This window comes from Argentina anserina, chromosome 4, assembly GCF_933775445.1.
Source record: "Argentina anserina chromosome 4, drPotAnse1.1, whole genome shotgun sequence".
Taxonomy (NCBI): Eukaryota; Viridiplantae; Streptophyta; class Magnoliopsida; order Rosales; family Rosaceae; genus Argentina; species Argentina anserina.
The window spans coordinates 20,806,632-20,819,870 of NC_065875.1; the positions used below are offsets into that span (position 1 = coordinate 20,806,632).

At 39.7% G+C, this 13,239-nt stretch overlaps 2 protein-coding genes across 5 annotated transcripts; both read right to left on the reverse strand.

Moving 5' to 3' along the window:
* Positions 1-1,975: 1,975 nt before the first annotated feature.
* LOC126791077 (uncharacterized) lies at positions 1,976-3,896 on the reverse strand. The gene is made up of 5 exons (XM_050517481.1): positions 3,593-3,896; positions 2,942-3,098; positions 2,610-2,660; positions 2,301-2,393; positions 1,976-2,166 (listed from the first exon to the last, which is right to left on the reverse strand). Exons 1-5 carry the CDS (start codon positions 3,715-3,717, stop codon positions 2,089-2,091), a joined length of 504 nt encoding a protein of 167 aa, XP_050373438.1. The 5' UTR covers positions 3,718-3,896; the 3' UTR covers positions 1,976-2,088.
* Positions 3,897-4,296: 400 nt separating this feature from the next.
* On the reverse strand, positions 4,297-10,665 carry LOC126790049 (ATP-dependent DNA helicase Q-like 5). 4 transcript variants are annotated; one of them, XR_007671656.1, is made up of 20 exons: positions 9,602-10,665; positions 9,457-9,510; positions 9,221-9,330; positions 8,908-9,120; positions 8,744-8,822; positions 8,432-8,485; positions 8,267-8,341; positions 8,111-8,164; positions 7,553-7,597; positions 7,369-7,463; positions 7,150-7,279; positions 6,923-7,021; positions 6,630-6,685; positions 6,456-6,558; positions 6,191-6,319; positions 5,679-5,848; positions 5,513-5,537; positions 5,313-5,428; positions 4,889-5,184; positions 4,297-4,764 (listed from the first exon to the last, which is right to left on the reverse strand). XR_007671656.1 is itself a non-coding variant. In XM_050516178.1 (19 exons), exons 1-19 carry the CDS (start codon positions 10,658-10,660, stop codon positions 5,097-5,099), a joined length of 2,754 nt encoding a protein of 917 aa, XP_050372135.1. In that variant the 5' UTR covers positions 10,661-10,665; the 3' UTR covers positions 4,297-5,096. The 4 variants fall into 4 exon arrangements, 1 of the variants encoding a protein (XP_050372135.1); XR_007671654.1 differs by having other exon boundaries at positions 4,868-5,184; XR_007671655.1 differs by having other exon boundaries at positions 4,297-4,460; positions 4,545-5,184.
* Between the last annotated feature and the right edge of the window lie 2,574 nt (positions 10,666-13,239).

The window sequence follows — 13,239 nt, forward strand, 5'->3', positions numbered from 1 at the left end:
TCACACCGTGCAACCGATTTTTCCTCCTCAGCCTTTGAAATTAATCTTGAAAAAACCTCAGCACAAAGAAGAAATAGATAATGGGAGATCAAATCACCCTACCGCAACCCTCTAGAGGGCAAAATTCTCCCCCGAGGCACACCATTAATCATAAATGAATAAGACACAATGCGCACACATCTCATTATCCAAACTCTCCACCTATCACAAAAACCAAGTCGCTGGAGAACCACATCAAGGAAACTCCACTCAACACGGTCGTAGGCCTTACTCATGTCGAGTTTTAGCGCTCGAAAACCAACCTTTCCCCTCTTTCTCCGCTTAAGGTAATGAGAAATTTCAAAAGCTCAAAAGCGGCCAGAGAGTTATCGAAAATCAGCCTCCCTGGAACAAAAGCACTTTGAAAATGGAGTGATCAGGCTATCCAACAAAGGCTTCAGCTGATTAGCAAGAACTTTTGAACTATTCTTATAAATGACATTGCAAAGACTAATTGGCCTTAAATCCATCATCGTCTCCGGAGATTTAACCTTAGGGATCAAAGTAAGATTGGTGCAATTAACAGCCAGCTGCTCATCCGAATCAGGGAAGCATCCCACTGCATCAGTTACATCCTGACCAACTACCCCAAAAATACTGGTAAAAGGAGGGAGAGAACCCGTCTGGAAATAATGTTTCTTTGTTATAAGGAGTCATTAGGAAGTGGTCTTGATGTGATCAAGCCTCGTTGTTCACCAGTACTAAGACATTACTTGCTCAGAACAAGAGATAATGCAGTGGCTCCTGCCTTCAGAGTATGGAGCGGAAGCCAAAATCAACAACAATTTTTTTTTTAAATAAAGACAACCAAGTACAAAATTGGAATAGTGAGGCACTGAAAATTATGAGCACAATCTACTCATGAAATGATGTGGTCAAGGCTCACTGGTGCTTAACATCTTGATATGGCTCCCTTCTAAAGAAGAATGGAAGCCAAAATTAAGTACAGAAGTCGAAACCTATCAAAGCCATTAGTAGGTGCAAAAGCTGGCTATTTCAAGGAACATTAGATTTTAAGTTACTATTCAATGGCGTTGCTATGTTCATAAGTTACACCTACTGGCACTACAAATCTTATTGGCACTGTGATTGTAGGTCTGACTTGTTCGTAATTGTAACGTTGCATCTTTCAAATAGCGTTGAAGCATCATAAGTGGATGAGTCATATGTGACAATAGCACATATTGTAACCAACTCTTTCATATATATTGTTCCACGTTTCAAGTATAATGATCACCTCTCAATCGATCTATTTATTTTCTCCTACCTACCTTAAAATTATATTTGATCTCTCTTAGATACCACGCCGTTCATCCAGTAGTGAAAGAAGCCATGAACTTCAGGAGGATGAGAGAGCCTATGAACTATCAATATTTACCTTCAGCTTTCCTTTTTACGGAGAATGAGGCATACGCCGGTCCCCCATTGCAATTTTGAGTTTCCCCCCACAAAGGGGACTCGTTTTTTGTCTAGCTTCGTGATTAACGCATAATCAGTTTTGAGTTACAATGATTGGATGACACTTAGGGGTTTGGGAAAGATGAAGATTCTTAATCAAGAGCTAATTGGTTGTAGATCCATATATTATAAATTGGTCCCAGTGCTGGAGCAAGAAAAGACGGTATGTTGACTATTCTCTTGGAAGGAATATAATGACTCAAGATGAGTGCATTCTGGCATATTCTGGTTCATGTCTATGCAAGAAGGATGAAAGCATATTCTAGTTTTTGCTTTAGACATTTAGCAAACCACGGCACCCCTGGATTTGACTCGAGCATCCTATAATTTATTAAGACAAGGCTCTCATATCAGGAAAAACTATGAACTCAATCAAATTATCAGCATGCTGGTGTTTATACAAAACACAAAGACATGCTAACTGGATTATGGACAGGAGGACCTATATGTAAAAATTTGACGAAAGAATGAAACCACATTTGATGAGGGATCTGCAAATGTGCAATGCAAACGTATAACAGGAGATGTGACAATAAGAAACCCTGTTAAATTGTAATCACTATTTATACGGATGTTAAACCCATTGGGGCATCATATATGACTCGTAGCCAAGATTATCAAATGGCCAATGGTTGCTGTGACAACACCAAGAATTCCACCAGCAATAACCTGTCATATAAGAACAACAATCATCATAAAACGGTTTGTCTTTAAGTTTATCAAAGTGTTGCGTAGTCATCTATACACAATCAAAATCCGTTAAGCAATTATAGATTCAAATAAGTGCAATATATATAGAGCACCTGAGGGGGTGTGTGGCCAAGAAGTTCACGAAGTGGTCTGCTCTCGGCAAGAGGATGCTCAGAAGGAAGTTCATACACAATTTGATTCAAAACCTGGACAGCAATCCAATACAGTGAACTTATATAACAAACTCAACCAAAAGTTAAAAAGATTCATAAGGCTGATTATAAAATATTCATGAAGCACATCGCAGCCAAACAACCAAGCATGTCTGGGGTCAATTCTTAGATAAAGCAATGAAACAGAAGAAATGGAACAGAACTGTATCAATGACTTAGAAGAGAACCAGTTTAAGCAAAATTTCAAACCTCTGCTTGGCGTCCAGCCTGTAATCTTACACCGGTTGCATCATACATCACCTGCCACCGAGTTTTAAAGATCAGAGATATACTTCATATGAGTTATGTAAATTCATAATCATAAACATTTTCTGGATCAAAGATCCCCTTATGAGTTTGTTTTCGAAATGTTTTAAACCTGTGAAATTCATATCATTAACTAATCATAATCTGAGATGGTACAATGACACACAGAGCCAAGTGTTGTCTTTAAACTTCAGAAATGACTAGAGCAAATGTGAAGAATTCGGAGTCCAAATGCTTTTTGCAAAAATGATACAAAAAGAAAACAGGAATCTTACAACACATGCTAATATCAGTGCAATTGCAAAGAGTGATCCACCAACACCCTCTTGAAACACTATTGCCGCAGCAATAGCAGTAACAGTCGCAGAATGAGATGATGGCATTCCGCCAGACCCAACAAGTTGCTTAATATCCCATCTTCTTTCCTTGTACCTGCAAATCTATCAAATTTTAAGACTCTTAGGCTAAACAAATAACAAATTTCGACAATCACAAGTTGTCAAGAACATCCCTACTCTGTCTTCACAAAACAGAAAAGCAACAAATCGCCACTACGGTTTGATCTATATTTCATATATCATACTGCAATATCTTTAGACTCATGAATCCATCACATGATTGGCCAAATGATTCAATAATTTAGCAAATGAAATGCATGCCAGGATTGATTGGTATCTGCTTAATGCTTATTGTTGTTTTGATTCAAGCATTTCACTTTTCACATGAAAAATCAAGATCCAGGCAATCATTATGCGACAAAAGCAATCAATGGTACACTTCAAGTCAGCATCTGTTATTCTCCACAATCAAGAAAACCAAGATTATAAAGCTAACAATCAACCACGGCATTACAAATACAAAACCACGAGCTGGGTCAGATCCATAATTGAAGAACAGGGTTCAATAAGAGAAAGAAAGACAAGTACCAGGCGGTGAAGAGCTTGATGAATTGGGCGAGAGCGAAAGCTATGAGAGCAGAGAGAAGAGGGTAGTTGGTGAAGATTGAAGACGAAGAAGAAGAAGAAGACGCAGCTGCCGCCACCTCGGCCATCTCTTTCTGAGGTGAAATTCCAATATGATCAAAACCCAGAAGCTGAAATCTGAAATGGACGTGAGAATTGAGAAGGGTTTAGCTTGGTGGGTGTCGTTTTATGAATGTAAAGGTGGGTTCTTTGTTGTGGTAGGCTTGTTTCTTGGAGCTATGGCCGAGTCAGGTCTTTGGTTTCTTGGTCTGATATGGTTGGTTCCTTCCTTCTTATAACTAACGATCTTTGCTTCTTTATTTTCGTTAGTAAGTTGTAATAGACTTATATCACTATGAATATGCCCAACTGTTACTAGAATATGCCCCATTATGGCATTCAAGGCTTCTCTTTTCTCTTATATGTTTCTTATACTCTTCCCTTATGAGATTTAAAAAGATGAACATGAGAGTGGTAGAGTTGTGCAAGTTTTTGCAATATGGGTGGTTTGTCATCAACATCAATGGGAGATATAGTTCCATATCTCACAGTAGATCATCATCCCTATATCTTGTAACAAAAAAAAGTTGATTGTGTACAAGTCAATGAGTAAAAGATTTGAGCAATAATCGCCAAATAAATAGAACATCCGCGGTTTTACACATCAGTACACAATATATGATCAATAAAACTTGTTTGCTAGACCCCAAACATAATCGTGCAAACAAATAACTCCTACAAAATAGTGAGTGGATCAACAGAAATGAATGTATTAACCTAAATCCCAAGGACAGTCCAAATTGCTCCAAGACATGGAATCAGGTAGGATTGTCTGTAAAATTGGCACAAGAGGAACTGATTTGACATTCCATGATAATACGTCCAATTTACTTTTCTTTAATCACAATTGACAAACCTTTCAACCTTGCTTGGCGCCTCCCCCTTGCCACCTTGCGTGTACAGAACCATAGCATAATGGCTCTACGACCTTATGATTGCTTCATTATCACATCTTGATTCTTGAACCTGCTCGTGTATTCTACTCGGACTAATTTAATCTTCAAATTTGATGTACCCTTTCTGGGTCAACAATCAACGCCTCTGCTCTGTCGATGTAGCTTTATGCTTTGCATTTCCTGTGGCAACAAGGAATGCCAGAAGCATTCACAGAAGTTGCTCGACTCAGCGAGATTTACTCAAAACATAGGAGAAAGATAGAGCAGCTTGATGCTGACCTACCATAACTTATTTTCATTGCACCTGAGTTGAGAATTCATCACTGTTGAGTATTTTCCATGCTGGTTGAAGATGTCGTATCTTTTCAGGCTGCAAGAATTGGAAAGACAACAAAATTCTTCAATTGGACTGACCAATTAGTATCATATTGACAATTCACAAAATTATATTACCTTCAGCAGCCTCCCTCTGAATCACTAAACAAGAAAGTGTCCCGCTCTATAACTGACCGCTAGACTGCATCCTTTCTCACAAAATTGATCAATTCGGCCTTTGCTGCTTCCATTACCGCCTGGAAGTCTATATGTGTATATCTTCCCCTGCAACAATGCAGATTAAGAATTTCACGACAATTTGTTTTAAATGAAAGACTATGAAACATATGAAAGCACTTCTCTGAAGCAAGTAGCTCAAAAACGATACAACTTTAAACAAATTCACTACTTACCAGAAATGAGTTTTTGACCAAAATGCAGAAGTATATGCTGGACTTGGAATGCCATGCATTATCCTTGCAACAGCTCTGGGGGTGTATTTGGCCTGTGAATTGCTCTTTAGAAACACCTGTCGACCAAGAAAAGATAATATTAGATTACTTCCAATGAGGGGCCTCTAATATTGAATGAAAGTGAATTCGTAGGTTCTTACTTTAATATCTGCTTGCAGAAAGGGGCTGCATGAGTAAATGATAATGCCATCAGTAAGTAGAAAAGTTAGGAAAACGAACATTCATGTCAACCAATTAAGCGCATGGACAAATCCGTGTGATTGAGATGGTTTTAAGTTTCAAGATCTTAGCGAAGAATATACCAACCTGCTTTTACCCATCTTATTAGGGACATCAAAATCATCTTCTCCACTGAAATACTCCAAGATCTTCTTTTGCAAACATAGTGTTTGCTGGCCATCAGAACAACCTTCCATCTTCTCACATGCATTGACAGCAGAGACTGCTGCATTATACATCACATCCAACTTCCGCACCTAAATCATAAGCAGATAAAAAATCATTGGTACGCATTTGCATATATGAAAACACCATGCACACACAGATAACAATTTAAAGAACTGTACCATCCAGTGGGTTCTAACACCCACGAAGTGCACCCGTCTGCATATATGTTTTTCACAAATGATTTTGTGGAAAGAACCACTTTAGGAAAGTTTCAACCTGTTTCCTATGGAAATAATGGAATGCACTATCTCAAGATTACAGTGACAAACTCTAAATTACCGTGGTCTTCAATTGCACATTGTCATCTAACCAGTGGTGTGGTTATTTAAATTGACAAATAGCTTTAACCAGGATAACTTATAATTAATTACCTTACAACGTTCAACATCTGATAGCCAAATTGTAAGCTTTGCTGATAGAGAACAAAGATCTGCAGGGACCTCCTTTATTGTATAACAGAAGGCTTGGTCCTTGACTTCATATGTTACTTCTCCTTTCACCTAAATCCATTATCACAAAGAAAGTGAGAAAAGCAACCTATATGATGATTAAACAAGGCTATAGAGAGAGAGAGAGAGAGTTTTCAACCTATAGGAAAATATTAAAATATGTTAGCCTGTTAAAATGTATACAAACCTTCAAGTTCTGTAAATGGTTGGATAAGATGGTTGTTGTAACTCCAATGTTATTCGCTACAGTAGGTATGTCAAACACATATTGTCCTTGCCTTATTTCAGACCTGAAAAATCAACATAGTTTGGCTCAGCACATTTATTAGTAAAACTCAAGCTACTAAAGAATCATACTTACTTCTTCAGAACGGCTGCAATAAGAACATCCTTTTCAGCAAGCACAATTGGAGAAGTCTGCATTAAGAGGTCAACCTTGTAATGATAATAATTATAACAGATCTAGTAGATCGTCATGGAAATTATATGCTTTTGTCCTACTATTAGTCAAATGAGCAACAGATTCATATCATCTGTGAACTGTTATGTTTACACTGAAATAATCTCTGCATACTATTGTAGCTACCCAGAATATCCCAACAGTATGCACTATGCGAGCAACAAACAGAAACCCAAAACATATCAGCTGCCTACCTTATGAAAATTCAAAATGCATGTTACATTGGTCTCTGGAAGTAAATGCAAATACTGCACTTCACCCAACTCCAACTGCGTTAGAATAGTGAGCATCACCTGCGAAAACAAACACAATAACCAAGCATCTCAGCACATAAACTTATAAACACCTAGCAAATGACAACTTCTGTTTTAAGTTGAAATCAAATTTCAGAAGATTGAACAGAATAGCAAAAGGGACGAACCTCTTCTTTCATATCAAACTTGCGAGATGCGGTTTCTTTAACCAATGAAGAAACTTTTCCCTGAGAGTTCTCGTTACTGGTGAATACCTGGCACAGGAATTTGTTTACCACATATTCATCCACGCCATCACTGAAAAGACACAGATAATTTGCTCACAACTTCTCTAAACCAACGTAAACTTGAATATAATAAGTTTAAAATGTAACTCATTTAATTACCTATACATAAGACTTCGAAGTTTGAAATATGTGGCGTCATCAAAATAAAGATGGCAAAACGACAACCTTCCATCTCTTCCAGCTCGTCCGATCTCCTAAATAATTTTTTATCAACCATTTTGTTAACGAATTCTGCAGATGGAACAACTTTTCAAATAGGCATTTGCTTGGAAAAAATTTCCACCTGAACATATCCCTCCAAGCTTTCTGGTATGGTGTAATGAATCACCTGAAACAATATGCAATATATGACTACTGAAATATATAAACAATGACGCAACAAAACCAGAAGGCATACTGCATCAGGATTCAAACAGGTCTTCACGTGTTTGTGTGCAACAATGCATGCAAGAAAATGTAGACCGTGCCAACTGAATGAATCATAACTTTTTCTCGTTAGGTAGAACAATCAGTTATTGAAAGGTAGAAGCAAAGAGCACTCTTGACATCTGTGCACCCATAGATTCGTTAACTAACGTGCAATTTATACCCTTAACATGATGAATACACACTCTAAATACTGTCTTTCTCAGGTTTCAGTTGAATGAAACTAATCTGGGAAATAGAAAGCCAAATAAAATAGGAGAAAGAGAATCACTAAACTACAGAACTCTTTAAAGGAGAAGAACAAGTAGGCTGGACAGCCACAAGAGTATATTGTAGTGGAACTAAAACAAAAGTATCTGGTATAGTAGACGGAAGGCAAAGAGCTAGATATGACATATGAGTATAGTTTTCTTACAGAACCGATGTCCCTCTTGTCAAGACCCATGCCAAAAGCCACAGTTGCAACAACCTTCAATCAATAATAGTCAATGAACAAGAAGGTGAAAATTGACTTTGCTACTTGTGAAGAAAGAAAGGCTGAAAATTCAGGATTGAGGCTTGAATAACTCACCACTTGAATTTTGTTAGTGAAAAATAACTCCTGCACACGAGTACGATCTTTTGAAGGGATGCCACTATGGTAACTCTGAATTTTACACAAGTGTTGTCAGATGTCAACATTCAATGGAAATGAGTAATTACATATGTATCAATCAATTGAGAATAGAAAACCAACCTTTGCGTTGATATTGTTGTCACGTAAGTATCTGCTTATCATTTCTGTTTCAAACTGCAAATGCAGAAGTCATGGATTAGTTTCTTCACTGAAAGTTGAAAATGGCAAACTATATCTATCCAAACCAATGATCAATAAGAAAGAATGATATTCGTTGCAAGAAAAAATGAATAATTAGTAGACATTATTTAATGGTGTTATTTCTACAGATAAGCAATTCAAAAACTGTATCAGGAAACCACCCTATGATTTAGCAGTATTAAAAACATCTAAACAAAACAAGCTAGAAGACATCTAACAACAACTGTATACCTGAAACTTGCAGTAGACAATGATACTCTGAACATCCTTGAAGGAAGTAGACTTGATCAACTTCAGCAGGTCTTTCATTCTATTTTAGTCACAAAAGATAAAAGTTAATGATGTAGGAGACTTGCAAAAGAAAAGGGAGGAAAAATATGTGTCAAAAGACTCGCCTGTTTTCACTTGATGACACTGACAGTTGTAAATTATCCCTTACGTTGGCTTTTTGAATGAGACTGGTCGGAGGAATCTCTAAAGCTGACATGACAGAACTCAAAGTTGTTGCTGTGGCAGTAGCTGTCATTGCAAGAATGCAGTTCACGTTGAGCTTGGCTCGAAGCATAGAAGCTCTGAGCCTCATATATGATGGCCGGAAGTTGTGTGACCTGAGAAGCTCCGAAAATATTAGCATTTGAGGTGAATATAATGCAATGAGAAAATAAGTTCAGGTATCCATTTGGTTCAGACGTCACACTATTCACTCACCATTCAGACACACAGTGAGCTTCATCCACCACAACAAGAGATATCGGGGTGGCAGAAAATATAGACAGGAAGTCTGCATTCAAGAATCTCTCGGGGGATACAAAAAGCACCTACAATATAATCCGCAAGCCTTCAGCTCTCTCTGAGGCTAGATACAGTAACAACTTGAACACTATACCAGCACATTTCACATATAATAAACTCCTATAACATCTAAACATGTTGATAAAACTCACTTTTATGCTCCCTTCTTGAACCAGCCTAATCGTCCCCGAAGCTTCTTCCATCGTCTGGAACAACAAACACAATCAAATTAGACCTCACACATTCTCAAGTCCAAGCCTGCATTAAACCAATGAGACAAAAGCAAGCATGATCTACCTGACTACTACTAAGAAGACCGCCGCGAATCATATAAGGAAGCTGCTTAAGCTGATCAATCATCAAAGCAATCAATGGACTAACCACCAAAGTCACACCAGGTAAAATCACAGCAGGTAACTGATAACACAACGACTTCCCTGCACCAGTCGGCAATACAACCATCGTCGACTCTCCGGCAAGCACATTCCTGATCACCTCCAACTGTCCATCCCGGAACGAATCATAACCATAAGCCAGCTTCAACAGCTTCACCAAATTCTCATCAGACTTCTCCTCCCTCGCCGCCGCCGCCGCCTCTTCAAAAGCTTCCATGTCGAAAATCTTGGCCTTTTTCCGGCTCTGCTGCTCGGCCATCGCTTCCGTTATTTCTTCGCCGTTAGTCTCCTCCTCATTTCCATCTCCCGCTTTCAATTTTCTTTTACCTTTCCGGTAAAATTTCCGGCGACCTGAGGAAGAAGAAGTGAAATTTCCTCTTCTGCCCTTGTTCAGAAACTTGCGCTTCCTTCCGTTCAGGTTGAGCTTGACGAAGTTCCCCTCAGCTCCGCCTTTGAGCTTCACCGCCGGCAGCGGAGCATTACCTCGGATCAGATTCACGTTCTTCTTCACAATTTTAGCCACTTCAGCTTTGGGCTGTGGCGGCGGCGGGACCCAATCGGAGCCAGACGCGGGGATACCAGCCTCCTCTGACTTCGGCGGTGCTGAGAAAGTAGACGGCGGGTCGTACGTGTCCGGATCGAAATCGACGCTGCGGACTCGTCGATTCTTGGAGAACGACGGCGCGAAGTTGGAGATAAACCCTGCGGTGAAGACGGTGCTGGCGGTGGCGACGGTTAGGCCGGGCGTGCGGCGGATCATCTGGAAAGGTAAATCGGGGGAGAGAAGAGGAGACGGGTTGGGTCGGGCGGGTACGGGGGGTTCGGAGAAGAGCTGTTTAGGTTTTGAGGTGGAGTGAGAGGGCTTGGATCTGGAGGAGTAGGAGGAGATGAGAGTGGGCTTTGGCGGCCGCGGCGGAGTGGCCGAGATGTGAGAGCCGTCGGAGTCTGAATCGGACTCCATCGTCGATTTGGTATTGACTGATATTTTTTTCAGGTACCCAATTTACTTATTTCATAATTTTCCCGCCAAAAAATTGATTTCCCGCCGGACCAAAAACAAGAAAGGGTAAATTCCTTCTATGGTACCTGATGTTTGGCTACTTGGACAATTTGGTACCTGATGTATGAAATCGGACAATTTGGTACCTAAAGTTCTCAAATTTAGGTCATTTTGGTACTTATGTCAATTTTGACCATATTTTCAGGGTTATTTCTGTCATCTTATCTCAACTTTACTTCATTTTTTTTATAATACCTCCAAATTGCCTCTAAGTTATCACTAAAAATTTGATAACTCATCCACTTAGTATCTGTGATGATTTACGCATATAAGTTTTCATAATGTAGCTATCAATCTAAATTAATTTTAATTATAAGTAATTAAAAAAATATTTTGATAAAAATTACAATTGCATAAAGACAATTTATTTCCTTTGCAGAAAATAATTAGGATACAATAAGTATATTAAGAAAAAAATTTATTTTCGATATATGCGAAGTATATGCTAAGTGTAGTAGATATATCAATTTAATTATCTCCAAAGAGAGGCAATTATAGGAAGAAAAATGTGAATTTGATGAATTTAGGACTAGAATGACGGAAATAACCCTGAAAATATGGTCAAAATTGATAGAGGTACCAAAATGGCCTAAAATTGATAACTTTAGGTACCAAATTGTCCGCTTTCATACATCAGGTACCAAATTGTCCAAGTAGCCAAACATCAAGTACCATAGGAGGAATTTACCCAACAAGAAAAGGGAAAGGGTTTACCACTTTTTGTTCAAAAATTGTGGTCTAAACTCTAAAGACTGTATTATTTCCTATATACTATTTCTCAATGTACTGTTCATATGCTAAAGAACAGCACCAGCTCGAGCCGAGCCGGTTACGCAAAGACAAGTTTACCCCTGTTATGTATTTTTTCACAACACTGTCAGCCTTAGCATGTTGTAAATATCAGCCGAGGTCAGTCTTTTTTTTCATTCGCCCTCCACAAGCTGACCTATGGAATCTTTTGGTCCCTTTACAAAATCGCCATCCAATCCGCCCCACCGGCAAATCGTTCACCTTCAACTCTTCAAGATTTCACGAGCGTTGTGGTTCTCTTCGGGAACACGTTCGCTATATCTTTTCTTCTTAAAATCGGTCCCATCGATTGCTCCCTGCTGTCTCTGATTTTTTATTCATGTGGCTATGATTTTTCATTTTCCGTTGTTATCGTTATTGAATTTGTTGTTTAATTGGGTTTGGTCAATCAAAACCGGGGTTTATTCTTTGTGCTATAGACTTTGGTTGATCATGTTCCTTCATGTTGAGTGAATTTCATTTTCAGGGAGGATTGGTTGGTAGTACAGCTTTGTTGATAGAGTTCAGTTGTGCTTGACAAAATTATTGTGATTGTTTGATTGTTTAAAGGGATAACAAAAACGAAAAAATGCATATTTGAAGAAGAGTTTCTTCTCATATTAGATATCAGAACTCTGTTAGCATGTGTGTGAGCTGTGTAAAGCAACAAACATGGTGGTATAATAGCTAGATTCATCATTAGAGATAGTGCTAACAGCATGTCATTGTCTAATTCAGTTCCTATAAATAGCTAGAATTGTATCAAGATTATATATCAATATCAAACAATTAATACAAGAATTGTTCATACATGTTTTAACTTGGTATCAGAGCAAAGATCTGAAAGGACTTTGTCTCGTTTTTTTCCGATGCAATTAGCCGGTCACGGCCGCATCTCCTATCACAGGCCACCACTTCACTGCAAGACCGACCCGACCCGACCCGGCTTCGCTGTCCTCCGACGCCGCCTCTGCCTCCGACGACGCGCTGCTGCTCCGATCGGGATCGTGTCTTGACTCCTTCACGGCTCCGACTCCCTCACGCCACCTCCTTCCTCCGACGACACTCTGGTGCTCCCTCACGGCTCCCTCACGACTCCGCCGCTCCACCACCGAATCACTGGTATCAGAGCTCATTCCTCCACGGCTCCAACGCTCCCTCACGGCTCTGACGCGCCGATGTGTGTCAACCTGCATAGCCTCCACCACCGAGTCATCTCTACCAGCAACTCGGAAGAGCTAACAAGGGAGGGAGAGGTGCGGCTAGGGGGAGTCTATTTGGAAGAAGAAGCGGAGGAGTGGAGAGGGAGGTGCGGCTTGGAAATCCATTGATGGAGAGATAGAGGGAGCGGCGATTGGGGTGGGATAGGGTTTTTTGGGGAAATTGAAGGGAAATTGGGGACGGGCAAAGGAAGAGGAAGGAAAACTGACCGACCCGACCCGACCCGGCTCCCGACCCAGCTTCTGACCCGGCCCGCTGTTTCGACCTGACCCGGTTTCCAACCCGGCCCGCTGTTCGACCCGACCCGTCTTCCGACCCGGCCCACTGTACCACCAAATTTGATCAGTACACCCGAACCAAAAAAAAATATATGGTTCGCTTGTATGTCGGGAATCTTGATTCTCGTTTTTCAGAATGGGAGCTTGAGATTAAGTTCCGTAAGTTTGGAAGTATTAGAAGAGTATGGGTTG